The sequence below is a fragment of the Ambystoma mexicanum genome, chromosome 13 (genome assembly GCF_040938575.1).
Source record: "Ambystoma mexicanum isolate Mex_15411 chromosome 13, UKY_AmexF1_1, whole genome shotgun sequence".
Lineage (NCBI taxonomy): Eukaryota > Metazoa > Chordata > Amphibia > Caudata > Ambystomatidae > Ambystoma > Ambystoma mexicanum.
Window position 1 is genome coordinate 404,573,360 of NC_090938.1, and position 15,763 is coordinate 404,589,122.

At 43.6% G+C, this 15,763-nt stretch overlaps 1 protein-coding gene across 6 annotated transcripts in view; it reads right to left on the reverse strand.

Moving 5' to 3' along the window:
* The window catches only part of RNF31 (ring finger protein 31), a 915,252-nt gene that overhangs the window by 236,854 nt on the left and 662,635 nt on the right, over window positions 1-15,763 (reverse strand). For all 6 annotated transcript variants that reach the window (XM_069633995.1, XM_069633999.1, XM_069633998.1 and 3 more), the window contains exons 17-18: window positions 1,493-1,614; window positions 1,064-1,177 (exon numbers count right to left, since the gene is read on the reverse strand). In XM_069633995.1, coding sequence (XP_069490096.1) covers window positions 1,064-1,177; window positions 1,493-1,614 — 236 coding nt within the window. The remainder of the gene's footprint in view (window positions 1-1,063; window positions 1,178-1,492; window positions 1,615-15,763) is intronic.

Sequence of the window (15,763 nt, forward strand, 5' to 3'; positions counted from 1 at the left end):
GTTGAGGTCTCTGAGGAGAAGTTGAGGGGTAGAGGCAAGGAGAGAAGGGGGGATTTCAGCCCACTCAAAGGAAGAGGGCAACCTGGCCATGTGTCCTGTAGATGGTGGCCACAGTCAGAGAGTGGACAGGACCGCTAGAGAGCCTGCAGATCAGGCATTCAAAGGTGGAGTAGGCCTGTGTAAAAATGACAGAACCAGGGACCCACTGCCGAAAGATCAGAGCTACTCCACCCCTGGGTCAGTTGGTTATGGGTTATGAGAGGATCTTGTAGCCATCAGGGAGGAGAGTGTCAAAACTTGTAACAGAGCTGGCTGTGAACTATGCCTCGGTGAGAGCAAGGACATCCAGGTCAAGTTCTTTGAGGACGTGGTAGATGTCGGAGGAGCGTTTGATAGATTGAGAGTTGAGTAGCGACGTGGAGCAGGTGGCCACATTTGAAGGTCTTTTGGGGTGGGGTACAGGCTTGAGGTACACCCAGCAGAATTGGTAGAGGGGCCCGTGAATGGGCAGGGATGGTAGCAGGAGGAGACATAGTAGCCAATTTGAAATATTCATGATCTGTCATAGTGAAAGCTTAGACCTCTGAAGCAGGGCGCAGCAACTTTACCTTTTAAAGCAACCGCAGCCATACAAGGTCAAAGTCTGTTAAATATTGGTGCCTTTTTTTCTCTAGTGAGCCCGCTTCCTAATCTTGCAAGACCACCCTCTGTCCTATGGTTGCTATCTCCATATTTCTATGCAACAACAGTCTGATCCATCTTGGCCTCTCCTTAAAGTACATCCTGATCTAATACTTCTAAACCATGCCCTTAGACCCACCTGACCAGCCCACACTCTGACTCTGCCCCACACTCAATTATTTAATTCACCCCCATCCAAATACCACTCCCAGCATTCCCTTCCCTCCCAGTTTAAACAAGCCTACCTCTGTGCCCTCACAATGTTATCTTGCTCTCCTGTTCAGCTCAACCCAGACTGCTCTTCATACCTAGCAAACCTGCCAGCCAATACTGCACTCTCCTCCCCCCACCCACACAACTGTGCTCTTCCAAGACTGCTCACCTTTAATAGTTTCTGCAAGCGGTCCACGTCCCAGTCACGCAGATAGAACAGACAGTCCCGAGGATGATGGGCATGTAGAGTCATCTTTACCAGACAGGAGGGCTCTGTGCATTTCTGAGAGATGAGACACAAATCATAGCTAAAAGGCACGCTTAGGCCAGAAAGAGGTAAAGTTTAAATCGCCTTCCTCAACCATTCCCACCCAAACATAAGAATTCTGCCAGATATCATGACAGACCACAGAGGACCTTTCTAGAGGTGTTCAAAATGACAAAGGTCAACATATTGGAAAATGTTTAGTACACGTATCTAACTTTCCCTAAACTAAATTTGCACATCTGTAAGAATTCCGTTTATTTGAACAATGCAGATCACAAGCACACAAAAGATGACCCAACAAAGCAGAGACAGATGAACAATGGTTCTTACATTGTTGTTGTGGAAGAAAGTGTTGTAGCAGCCGCTGCAAAACTGGTGGCGGCACTGGGAACAGATGAAATGCATGCAACCACCTCGAGCAAGGGCGTATGAATACTTACAGTGTGGACAGTCTAAGGAAGACAAAAATACAGTATGAGCTTGGACCCTTGTCAGGGGACATAGAACTGTCATTGCAGAATATAAACAGGGCGTACTACTGACATTGAGAGCAGGGGAAGGTTGGACTGACAGAATAATATATTAAGAACCTGTAGAACCAGCATAATAGAAACATTTTTTCCCCCATTTTCTTATAGAGCAGACTTCAATTCAAGTAGCAATAATGCGCATATCGGAACAAATTTAAGGCAGTAAGAGCATCTTGAACATGAGGTGCTGATTATTTGTATTGGGTATTGTTAGGGAGAATTCTCAGAAATGTGCTAATTCCCTCCACCTGAGAGACCCCCAGCAACTTTGCAGGATTTTGAGGACTTGATTTTTTTTTAACATGGAGAGCGTGTGCCCCTTTTTCCCCACTTTTACTGTGATTTTGACACCGTGTTTCTTTTGGGTTGTGAAGTCTGACAAACTCCATAGGCATCATCCTTTACATTGTGTCACACAGCACCTTTAGTGCAGTGACACAGGGAAGTCTTCCAGATTTCCCAGAGGTTTGACTACCTTCTCTGGGATAAACTACTGTTTCCTAGAGAAGTAAAGTGAAATTGACTTTACTTACCATTGTAACTTTCTAGACCCAGTACACACCGGGCCTCATTACGAGTATGGAGATAGCCATGGTGCTGTTAGCGCTATGGCTGCCTCCATACCGGGCTCCAATACCAGGTTCCTGCAATGAGGAATTACCGGGTCATTCCCATATTGGAGGACCCGGTAATTCCTCCTTGCAGGAACCCAACCCCATTTCAGCAACCATAGAGCTCAATGGGAATGGGGATGGAGGTAATAACGGGCACATTACAAATGGCCCGTTATTATCTCCCTCTTCCCCTCGCGGGACCCTCGTAATAGGCGCTCCCGTAATGAAGGGTGTTGGTCCCGTACCGGCACCCTTCATTACGGGAGCGCCAGGGTCGTAATGAGGACCACTATCTTACAATAGAGTGCTGGAGGGGTTAACTAGTATCCCCTTTGTCTAGCTTCCCCTTTTCTCACTGAATGGCTGGTGGCAGTGGTTTCGTTTTGAACTATCATGGTGTGTATTTACCGCAGGCTGCATTCACAGCTACAGTAAAGCACCCACAGTAGCCATCTTTTTTCAATATGGCCCCCGTTCTTCCTTTTTCGCCATTTCTTTGTGGAAAGTTCCTTCTTGAGATCTACTCAGTGCACCAAACCAGGTTTGGTCTGTCTGTTCATTTTGCCTTTGACAGGATTCACGAGTGAAGTCTGCCTCTGGCTCCAGAGTGTCTGGGGTAGGCAGGAAGTGAGGGGGTGCCCGAAACTCCCTGTGCTTAGTCTCCTAGGAGAGCCAAATGCACTCTGTGGTGATTGGCCGGCTGACTGTCCGGCAAGGACAGCTACCCTGCTGTGTGACTGACAGCTAGGCTGGAAGGAATGGGAGAGAACTGAATAAAAGGTGAGTTTTTTGGCTTGGAGGGCAGAGTCGACTACTGGACGAAGGAACCGGAGAAGAACTTGAAGAGGACTCCTGCTGCAACTCCTGGACCGTTGGTTTTCCCGGTGAAGCCCTGCTGCAGTGCCAAAACACCAAGTTTGCATCGACAGAGAAGCCCCTGCACGGATGATTTCTCCCCTTGAGTTGGTGGCACCAATCAACTCCTAAGTAAGCCACCTGGACACCCATCTCGGAGCTGGTTGAATTTCCACAGAGTTGCTGCTGGAAACCGTATAGCCAGGGAGAGGAGCACCAGATTGTGTGCGTTACTTTTAAACTGGCCTAGAGCTTTTGGAAGATCTTCCGGACTCCCAAGAAGCAGGACTGACCGAGCCTGAGCCCCCTCAACAGAGTGCGGGACCCTAGAAGCAAGGAAGTCTATCTCAACAGCGAGGAACCGTGGTGCTGCTATTTGCGGTAGACGCGAGAAGCTGAAACACTGAACAGCCACTGAAAGTGAAGTTTGCCGGTTGAGAGTTTTGACCGTCCCAGTGCATTGCAGGAGTCCCCCAATGTCCTCCCTCCTGTCCCCACAACTGAGGCTCAGGAACAGCGAGATCTGCAGCGCTGCAGAGGAACAGAAGTCATCAGCTGCATCTTATTCTTAATTTCTAAGGTACTGTAAAAAGTCTGAGAGAACTTACCTCTTACTGTAGAGTCTTTACAACTTCTACAACTCACAAGTCTAATCAGCTTGTGGCCCTACATTTGAATCGTCTTTTCATCAAAGACTCCCAAGAACTTGTGCAAAGACTTTTCCATTTACTTACTATAAGTGCTTCATCCTATACAAGATTTTTGCCCATTGAATTTGGCTTAGCCTATTGAATTGTATGACACTTCTTGGAGGATCCAAAAGTATTTGCCTGCCTAGGAAGATTTGTTGTTCTAATAACCTTTTCCTTTTGCCAACTTCTAAGAGGATTCTAAATGCCAACAGTAGGATATTAATGTCCCCAGCGCCCTAGTTATTGAAGTCACCTGTGGGTGTAGGCTGTGTCTGTGGGCCATCCCAAAAGGGTCTTTACTGATTTAGAAACTAAGAGTGTACAGTATTTAAGTGCATTTGTGTGTTACTATTATATTGCTCCCTTCTGAAGAAGGCTTATTCTAAATGACTGATAAATAAACAAATAATTGTTTATTCAAGAAACCTTGAGTGTAAGAGTTTATTTGAATACCTGTAAATGTGAATCTCTGTCTAACTCCACTACAGCTCACATTGACCCCTCTTGAGAGAAGCCTGGCTGCTTAACACGCTACCAAAACTGTGTAGTAAAAGCCTATACCAAAGGTCGGATTTCCTATACCTGTAGTCAGAGTTGTGTGTAGTGGTCCCAGAGGGTACTGCATACAAACTTTGTCTAACGGGTATTTATTAAGTGCCTATACATCAAATAGTATTTCACATTACACAGAAAAGTATGACATGTGTGTTCCCGTTGAGCCCTGATTACAGAGAACAGGGAAGAGACAGGGAACAGGTAAGAGAATACAACTGATATAGGAAATTGTATATGTTTACTAATTTAATGGTAATAAAATAATTTGTCTTCAAACGCACAGTATTTTTAGTCAAGTGTTTAATGGAAGATTAAGCTTGGCTCCCCAGCTCCAAAATTGGTAAACCTAGCCAAATTTAGGGCTAACATCTTAACATTAAGAGGGGGCAGAATTAATTTACAGAACGTCAGATGTGACTGGCGTAATGTCAAGAAAATGTAAACCTAACATACGGGAAACCAAAGGAATGCAGGACGCATAAAATATATCAGGCAAACGTAGGATTGACAATGTGAGACTTTATTGTCTGTCCATCAGACAATATTGGCCGAGTACCCAGAAAACATGGATGGTTACACACTCCCATTGGGACTATTTTAGAGGTTGCTTTCTTACATCAGAGATTATTCGACACTACACTTGAAACCCATAGAAAATATTGCGATTGCAACCCCACCGCGACACAGAATATTTGTGTGTACCTCGTCCCATCAGAAATGATACTAGCAATTACACCCCCATCATCCAAACAATAGTGGAGCTTTTACTTTAACACTAAACAATCTAAATGCTTTATTTGTCCGTTAGTGATTATTCGAGTATCCACTGGTCCTCTCTTCTAAAGAACATTATGTGCTATACTTTTCCCCCACTAGAAATACAGAGCATAACACCACTCCTAATAATAAAAGTTGCACCCATCCACAACGGAAAACAAAGTTACAGTTTGACTCATCTTTGAGACAGTAGTAGTGTTACACTTTCATTATCCTATCAGAGAACATTTACATTTCCAACCTCAGATATAGGTGGTTACGCACTCACCACAGAAAATAATGATTTTTACATACGTCTTCCAGAAAACCCAGGAATACTTTTTGTACCCATCTGTGAATATTGGAGGTTAAACTAGAATTTTCCTTTTAGGAACAAAGGGGATGTGCTAGTCTTCAACTAGAGAAAAACAAGACTAATTTCTTCCAGAAAATGAATGCTGGTATGTCCTACATAGTGCTAGTATGTTTCTTGCAAATATGTAGGGCAGCAAATAACTTGCATCATTATCAGTGGCCTTCATTGTATCTACCTTTGAAGGGTGAAGGGTTAGGAGACTGGAACCCAAGAACTGCCGGTTAAAAACAGAAAACACTAGCAAAAACATAAATCACAACTGAGCTGTCCGACTGCCAGGCTGTCTATTGGGGCTTACACAAAACACTTTAGGAAATATTGGGGGTTACATTGCTGTACTCCCCCCCCCCCCGACTCAGAGTATAAGGTCACCGTCTACCACTCAATGGGATATGGTGGGTACACTTTCCCCTCTGAAAACTGGGTGACACCCCCAAATGACTACGGAGGATTACACAAACCTGCTTGCATAGCCCTTGAAAATATGTCTGTAAGAAATATGGAGGTGGTGCAGCATAGTTTAGTTTTGTTTAGTTCAGGATCAACAGGATACCTTCGTCAACTAAATGTAGTATTGTTAACTGGACATTTGGAAAGTGCAAGCGACCATGCATTTGGCCTTGTTGTGTTGTATGCCAGCCGGCAAATAGTGTTACACTGGAATGTCCTATTCAACCTTGACATCACAAAAACCAAGAAACCTCTGTATTTTACAATTAAAAAGCAACCGTTAGGGGGGCGCTGTTGCGCGGCAACCAATATGGCGGCACTTACTTAGATCTCCCAGAGCCCGGTGCCATTTTCGGGTGAAAATCGTCATCTGCATCGTGCTGCAAGATACTCATTTGCAAACGAGTGGCTCCCGAAAGCACCTGCCACATGTTGACCCTAATTACACACCGATGCTGGTCTGAATGAATATTCAGCGGGGGATCGGGCCTGCTGCAGCGAGCGGGGGATGGAAAACTGAGCGCCGCGGCCACATGTGAGGGACGGGCACTACCAGCAAAATCAACATTACTGAAGAATTGCGAGGCTACGCTCAGTGGCAGATTTAAGGCAAAGGGCCCCGTGGGCAGCACCTGACACAGGGCCCTAGGTGGGCGGGGCATGGAGGCGGGGCTTTGGGTGGGCGGATTTAATTGTGGTCACAAGTGAAGAATGGCAAACTTTAGGGACAAAAGCTATGTTTGTATGAAGTTGTCTTTATTACAGTTACCTAGGGGTCTGACTAACTGGAAACCTGCAATGCTCGGTGTAAGTCCAGTAACATGCTCTTTCTGCTGCCCTGTTGCAGCTTTTTCTGGATGTGTCTTTGTGGGGATTAGGTCTGGCGGTATTCCGGGTGTGAGCGGGTAGAAATTGTTCTAATGTCAGAGTATTATGCATCAGTTCTATGGGGGATACAGTATGGCCGTGAAAAAGGCTCCCTGTAAGAGAAACGCGTAGGGCCTGATTTACACACGTTTTTTAACACTGGAAAGTCCCAATGAAAACATGTTTTGTAAATCCGGCCCTTAGAAAATAAATCGCTATTTTAAAAGCATTGTGAATAACTACTACAAAATGTAATTTGAAGTGGCTAATTTAGAAGTATTTTAAACAAGTATTCCAAACTGTAATTTGAAAGGGGCACGACGATGCTGTCTGTGGCCAAAGGCCGCCTTGTATTTGGGGACTGTGTAATATACATGGCGTTAAAATATTACACGAGCAAGTGAGCGCCAATATATTACACCTTTAAAGCGCTTAAGACCGAGATACGAATTATTTTAAAAAACATGCTTTTTTAGTAGGAAAAAACCGTGTCTAGGGCAATATTTCATTTTCATAAATGCGGATAATTATATTCGAAGGAAAAAAGCACGTTTAATTGTAAACATGTCCATATAAATTGCTTAACTAGAGCAGTTAACGGGGTTTATAAATAATACACTTGTCGAGGGCATGCATTAAAGGGCCCAAGTCTTTCAGGGAAGGGATGCGCTTGGGCAATCTGAGCTCCATCTGTTCCCATTACAGTAGGACCGTAGCTAAAAAATGGGAATTATACAGGATAAACCGAGCCGCCTCTAAAGCAAGGGCTTTGAGCAGAAGAGCGCTTCGCGGCCGATCCAAGCGCTTCAAAGGGCCTTTCACGTTTTACATACACACACACACGCACACGTTGAGCAAATCAGCCCGCTAACAGATTGCTTCACTGCTGTCCTCTGCATTTATAATAGTGCCTCAGAGAAACAGGACCCTGCTGACAGGCAATGGTCTATAAAACTGCTGAGCGGCAACTACAATACGCATTCCTCTATAAAAGGAAGCACCGAAGCACCGCACTTTAAATATGTCTAAACAGAAGTTTGACCAGAATGATTGAACACGTCCAGGGAGCTGAACTGGAGTGACGTCACAGCTGAAAGGGCCCTGTGCTGTGTGGAAGGGGTGGGGCCTGGCACAGGGGCCCGGTCGTCATTTGTTTGTGACGACCGTTAAATCCGCCTCTGGCTACGCTTGCTGAGAAGGCTGTTCGTAACACGGTGAGTCCAGGTGAGGATTAACAGTGCCTCATGGCGGCGAGTTCGCTGTGGTGCTTGCGCTGCGGCGAGCGGAGTGTGATACCCTGTTGACTGTGCGACGGCTGTTCAGCTGAGCTGCCGGGATCTCCATAAGAAGCACGTCCCTGTGACAAAGATCCCAACGTGAATGATTGCCGGAGAGGCATACTAGATGAGCCCTCCCGAAGCAGAGAATGCCCAGATTGCAGCAGTGAATTCTCCGAGGCCTCTTTGGTTTTTGCACCCATACTTGGTGTGAGTCTGTGATGAAACGGACTCCTGGAATGCTTTACTTGATCATCCTCATCAATCCAACATGTAGCCGCTTGTGGCCACACAGCACCTTACCAGTTCGATTTTTGACATTCGCATCTCCACCTCCTGCCCAGCCAAGAGCCACTGCACACAGTCAGGGTAAGAAGGAGGTGACTGTCTGTATAACGGAGCATTTCTCACACGTGTAGAGTGGTACCTTTGGCATTCCTTGGCCTCTGTTAGTGGAGGGGGATTAGTGGAAGACAAGTGGGGGCTTGGTTGTCTTGAGAAGCTAGCCCAAGGAACCGCAGTTTGACAAGAGGCATAGGAGAGGCATAGGATAATGGCATCGGGAAAGGTAAAGAAAAAAGGCCTGGCAGAAGAAAACAACTTTTTCATTCCCTGTAGTGGGCAACACAACCTTGCAAAGCCTACACCTCAGGACCCCGTTATTAGCAGTGCTGGGCCAGATCGAACAGTCGATACCACGACTGGAAGGTAAACTTGACAAATTAACTGAGAAGGTGAACTTCTATGCTTGAACAGAAAAAAACAGCGAGCTGGATAAACAATGCATGCCAATGTAATCCCTGGTGCAGAAAATCATTCATGAAATGGAGTCTGTGGGTGAAGCGTACTACGGTGACGGACAACAGACTTGAATTTCTTGAAAATGCAATTCGTGCATCATAACTGCAAATTATTGGTCTCCCAACGGGTGCTAAAGGGGACGACCCAATAGGCTTTGTCTTGTCATGGGTCGCCGAGCTGCTTGAATTCGACGTGGAAGAAGACCCTATATATGTCGACTAGTGCTATAGGCTTAGGCAAGTGGGACCTAAAGCAAAGTTGCTATCCGAGGTGGGTCGCATACTGTTGGTGCGGCTAAGTGATTCCCGAGACAGAGACAGGATCCTGAAGGCGGCAGCGTCCAAGAAAATGGTGGAATTTCAAAACCATAGGATCCATTTCTTCCCAGATCTTTCCCCAACCACTGACAAATAAAGAAGGGCCCTGAATGTCACAAAGAGGGCTTTTTTGGAACGTCGGGTCAAAGCGGGCCTGCTCCATCCGGCCAAGCTCTGGGTGACCTGGAATGGGAAGGAGTACCTCTCGGGGGTGGATTGGAGGCAGAAAAACTGTTGAAATCCATACCTGCTGGGACACCACCTGCTGACAATAATGGATGAGGGTCTGGGGGAGAATGGATGAGGGTCTGGGGGATAACGGAGTAGTGTTGCCCATAATTTTCTCTTGCTGCTTGGTCTTCTCTCTACATAACATGTATGGTTAGGTTTGCACTGTCCATCTGTCATCCTCCCTACTATGTGCTCTTAGGATATTTTCGGGTCTCTGGTCATGTATGGTCCCTGGGAAGAGCTGGTGGCACCTTGTAATATCTTTCGGGGCACCTTTTGTGAACAGTTTTGGTTGCAAGTGATATCATCTTACCCCCCCTCCCCCCACACCCACTAGTTAACGTGGATGTCCAATGTTGTTCTGCTATAAGACTCAGTAACTGAACTGGATTGAGATGGTACGATTCTGGAGCTTCCTACTTTTGTACCTCTGTTTTTTTTTTTTAACAAAAAAGCAATTGGTAGAGGTGGTTCCTTCCTAGGAATCATCATATGCCATAGAGTTAGACAAGCCATAGGCCTACAGTGGTCGCAGCACTCGAGCACAGGATCACACATTGACATTAGATGGTGATTGGAGAGCCTGGCATTAGCTGTATTTTTCCCTTTTAAATATAGAACACCCAGTAAATGAGGAATGTGACTTTACGCAGTATGGGAAACATTCAGAAATGTGAACACTTCATACAGGCATGTCCTTCATATTTTGAAATAGCTGCCAATAGGCTATGTGCTGTCCCCCCCAATACAAGCTATCAATCACTCACTCCTAATCCCACCACCCTTTTCCACTGAATTAGCCCTCATGCTGCTCCCATAACCTATTTGCTGAGATTAGGATAAGACTGTTGCTGTGTATACAGAGCATGCCACTTTGAACTTGTGAATGTGTTCGACAATACTCTGGCTACAGATTTGTTTGAATCACAACCATACATTACTTTACAATATCAATTTCCATGATCATCTATAGAACCGCCTAAATATACATGTATTCAATATTAGTACCCTTCCTTGAAAGTTCTGATTTGCTCAACCAATCTGGAACGAGAATTCTGAGCAAATTCCAGGCATGATCTGCCCATTTTTGTTCAGAATTTTCTTTCCTGCTCTGCTGTGTCGAATCAACCAGAACATCCCTTAGTAGTGGCTCCCTGCTGTCCTTTCCCAGTTCCCTTAACTTCTTTCCTCTCTCCCGCGTACCACCTTACTAGCCTGTGGCCTCTTCAGCTGGCCACTTCCACACCACCAGCCTTCTCCAGAGCCAGTGCACAGCTCTTCCCCCTTTCTCAGTGCCCAGGCTACAACTTTACGTTGCCTCTGTGCATTGTGCCATGCCCCCATAACACAGCACTGCTCAACCCTTCCCCAGTCGCTGCCCATTTGAAGAGATAAAAAGTAGCCCAGCAGCTGCCCCAGCCACAGGTGATAACATTCTTAGCAACTTTTTTAGGAATTTCCAGCCAGTAGATCGCTGGAAGCCTTGTCCTAACGCCCTGATAAAGGTACATTTGTGCTTTGTGGTGTTGCTTTTTATTTACTTACAAGTACTCTGGGCATAAAGTACAGAATTTACCTGTGTTGGCATCCGGTATGTTCAAAGTTTGTATAGACCCATTCCCGGTAAACTTTATGCCAAACTTGTTAGTATTGGTGTGTGTAACGAAAGTATCAAATGATTCCTGGGTTCCTTTCCAAACAATTAGAACATCATCTATGAAGCGCCTCCATGCAATAAGATTAGTTTTAAACAATTCTTGAGTATAGATGTGCGTTTCCTCATATGGAGACATGAAAAGATTTGCCAAAGAGGGGGCGAATTTAGCGCCTATGGATACCCCCTTTGCCTGTGAATAGTATTTAAGACTCTCAAATGGGATAGATGATGTTCTTATTGTTTGGAAAGGAACCCAGGAATCATTTGATACTTTTGTTACACATTTTTGTTGAGAATGGGTCTATACAAACTAGAACATACCGGAAGCCAACAGAGGTCAATTCTGTACTTTATGCCCAGAGCAGTCATCAGAGATCTACAATAGATAATATTCCTACAGGTGAATTTTACAGAGCCAGGAGGAACTGTAGCAAATATACAGACTATTTGAAAGAATGAGATTTACTTATGGGAAGGTTTACCAATAGGGGATATAGTCGGAACAATGTAATTAAAGTGGCAAACAAATACAGTAAATATAACCAGTTGAACTTATTACTTGACTGTAACAAAAAGAAACCAAAACAAGAGCAGATTTCTATTATAATGCAATATTCACAAGATATATCAACTCTTTATCGTTTGGTGTCAAAACATTGGCATATTTTGAGATTAGACAAAGATCTGCTACCCTTTCTGTCGGAGAAACCTAAGTTCACTTTTACCATGGCCTTAACGATTAAACAGAAACTAAGCCCATCTTTTTTTTAACCTTAAGGATGATCAAACCAAAGAGAAATGGCTTAATAAGAGTAAAGGTTTTTTCAAATGTGGCAATTGCAATTACTGTAAATATGCTCATGGTAACTGCCAATCTTTTACTGATACCAATGGAGCGACTATCAAGATCAATGGGTTTATTCATTGTAAAAGATGTTAAGTGGTATATGCAATTATTTGTGTTTGTGGCAAACTCTACATAGGCAGCACTATTAGACAGTTGAGAGTCAGAATTAGGGAACATCTTGCGAGTTTGAGAAATCCCAATTCCAAATCCCCATTGGCCATACATTGGCAAGAAAAACATCAACCGAGTAGTAAGGAGGATAGCCAGTTTATTGGACTAATGAAAGCTAGGAAGGGGCAACGAGGTGGTAACCTCAGGCTTAATCTGAGACGAATTGCGTGCAAACTAATTTGTTACTTGAGAAATACTTTGATTGGTCTCTATTGTGAGCATGAAATGCATGTGTTTTTGTGATCGAATAATTTAGGGCCGTTTTTACATTAATTAAAATATGAATATTAAAATATCCCCTCTTTTTTGGGTTCCGTTGAGCTGTGAAGCCATTCCATCTCTATCCAAAACACAATAGTACAATAAGAATGGGGACAGTGATCTAATCCATAGGAACAGAGACATCACCTATAATTGCAATTGATATTTTAGGGTTTCAATCCCATCAGTAGATTTGGAAATTTGGAAAGTGCACCATCACTTGCTGAAATAGCAAAACAGGTACCAAGAACCTTAATCGCAATCTCTATCAAGAAAAGTAACAGGAATGATTATTTGAAACTGTATATTCAAAATGGACTCAATTGCTGGAATATGAAATGAGATAATCGAGGTTGTTTGTTTATGAGTATTAAGAATGAGGAATATTGGGCATATTATGTGTACTCACAACGGATATGGCACATTTAGAATATGAGGCAGGGTGATATTAATGATGCCAAGTCCACGTGGAATGTTACAATGATCTTTAAAAGACAAGTGTTCAGTTACTCCTAATTGGTTACAATCATATACTGGATTGAAATATGCAAGTACTTATTAATTTGAAGAGAGATCCGAACGCCATTGAAAATGACGTGCGTGGGACGTTTTGTTTACCCGTGACGTCATCACGTAAATATGCCGCGGTTTACTTTCGCAGCTCTTGCGGTGGGAATTCACTGCTCCAGGATGAAAGGCAAAAGGTGCAGGCACTGTCCTGCAACACTTTGATTTAAAGGGATCAATCCCTCAAACACTAAACAGGTAAATTTGTACACTTTGGAATACAGTTGTAAAAACAGGGGAACTTTTAGCAGGACGATTTTTGTGGATCATATACTTCTAGTCCGTTACTATATCTGATACTATGGTTTGCTTATCCACATCAGGGGAACTGATTATATATTTCCCTGTCATTAATTGGTACCTCTATAGCGAGGGGAACTGAACCCTGAATTTCCTGACATAGCGGTAACTTGTTGTGGTAAATAGTTGTTATTGTTTAGATATGTAAACTAAGGGTCTAGCAATACGCTTTGAATAAAGGATTCCCCCCCCCATCTGATACTTCTTATAATAGCCAACCATAATGAGGATAATTGGTAATTATAACAAGTATGGTAATATTTGGCCCAATCCTATACTATTTTGCACTTTCTATAGGTGTTTGGGCTATTTGAAGCCGGATTTTGGAGCTAAAGACACACTCTATAGAATCTGTCAACAGTCAATAGACTACAAATATTGGCACACCTGCTGCAGGTTGGTTTTACATTTGGATCCCGTCTGACTGTGAATTTCTTTGCAAACTAAAAGTATTGTATGGTCACAAATTGGTTTCTCTTATAGATGAATACTATATTAGATGGTGATTAAGACCAGGCTGCTATTAAAGTGCATACGAATATCTGTCAAGCAACTAGTTCAAGAGAGGGAGACTAATAAGCAAGTGTGAGGGTAAGCTTGTTTTAGATTAGTTCTGCATGTCAAGAGATTGCCACCTTTAATTACTTCTGAGCACATTATATCAACCAATATTCTACAATAAGAAGCAATTTTTGAGGAAACAATTTCAGACACACAATTTGGAATGGTTAATGAAATTATTGGATATGGATGTCACCATTAATATATTGGATTTGATAGGATGGCTTTGCATGCCACAGTCACATTGGTGTGCATGATGGAACAATTTAAAATTACTTTTTAAAGTATATAGTGGGGCTTGAGTCCCGTGTGTATGAATATGGATAGAGAGATTGGATGCTAACTTTTGTTTTTTTACATTTTTTCAACAACTTTTCAACCATCTTGAACATACCCGTCCATCCTGACCTGATGTTTGACACAATATGGTATGGTTTTTTTTTAATTGGTTTGATATATGAATATCTCATATTTTGTTAACATTGGTGAAACATATATTTTTGAATAATTATGTGATGTGCATATATATGGAGTACTGAAATAATTGTGATGGGTGAACCAATTAACAACCTTGAAAACGACCTGTGGTCGAAACACGTGTCGGCTGTCTACTACATAAAAAAACTATAAGAGACATTACCTAACCTAGCACTGGAGTTACTCTAAATTGAATTTGAGTTGATTAAAGTGAACTCTGAGGTTTGAGCGCGAGATAACTTCCGACATTGAATTTGTCTGTATGTACTGATATCAAACTCTGTGGGAAGTATGAGGGAAGAGATTATTCACTGCCACCTTTGTGAACTTGAGAATAACATGAGAGTGGAACTAGCGCACATCATTTATAACGATCCCACAACCTTAATTTAGAATCCTAAAAAACCTGTCGCCAAATCCTTACAGTTAAATAAGAAAAATAGTGTGGGATGGTGTTTCACAATAAAAGAAAGAAGGGTCACAAATGATAAGTTAGGATGCGGTAGCCGGGGTCTCCCTTCCCCCACGTTTTTAGCAAGGGACAAGGCGGGACCGCCTGAGCACAGTACACTTTCGGGTGTCCTCCGCACGAGGCTACAGTTCCTTTCTCAGATATTGGGACCTTTGGTGGTTAAGTCTCTTTTCTACAAAAAGTTTTTTGCCTTAGGTCAGCTGTACCAAAACAATAAAAGTTATTTTGTCAATCTTTTACATTGGGCGACTACACTTCACTTTTTGGCTCTCCCTCAGCTGGGCTCAGACCCCTCTTCAATATTAGCCTCCCTCCGTTACTGGTACACCACGGTTTTTATTCAAGAAGAGACTTCATCTTTTGCATACATGAATCTTAATGTCTTTTTAAACAATCCACTGCGGAGATCCCTCAATCGGGTTCACTCTTTGTCAACACAATGTTCGTGGGGTTACTATGCTTCCCCCCGTTCTGCAGGCTTCCCTCAGTCAGGTTCACAATTGCCAATTTCACAGTTCTCTCTGCTTTTCACCTTACAGGTTTTACTTCCCTTTGCTTCCTTTTGTTGCACGCATCAAAGACTTTCGACTGTACAAGGGGTTTTACTCGACCCTTGTATGACCACTTCAACCTTCTCTGTGAGGCACTCATATAGTAGTTTCATCAAACATAACGGGAAAGGGACCAGCCAGAGGCTTTCGAGTGAGCACCCACGTAGTGCCGGACCACTCTGCAGCTGTCTTTCCCCTTCGCTTCCGACAGTTCTTTAATGGACCTTATGTTGCCATTTGCAACCTTTGCTCAACACAGTTCGGTTTCTTTATCGGTTCCCCCTCCAACTCACCAGCTGTGACAAACGCTTGGCTTTTCTTGTCGATGGAGTCAAGGGTGGTACCACGGTAGCCGGCTCCCCTCTCTGCCTTGATCCTCAGCATAGGAGGGCTCCTTGTACCGTTGACATCTGCTA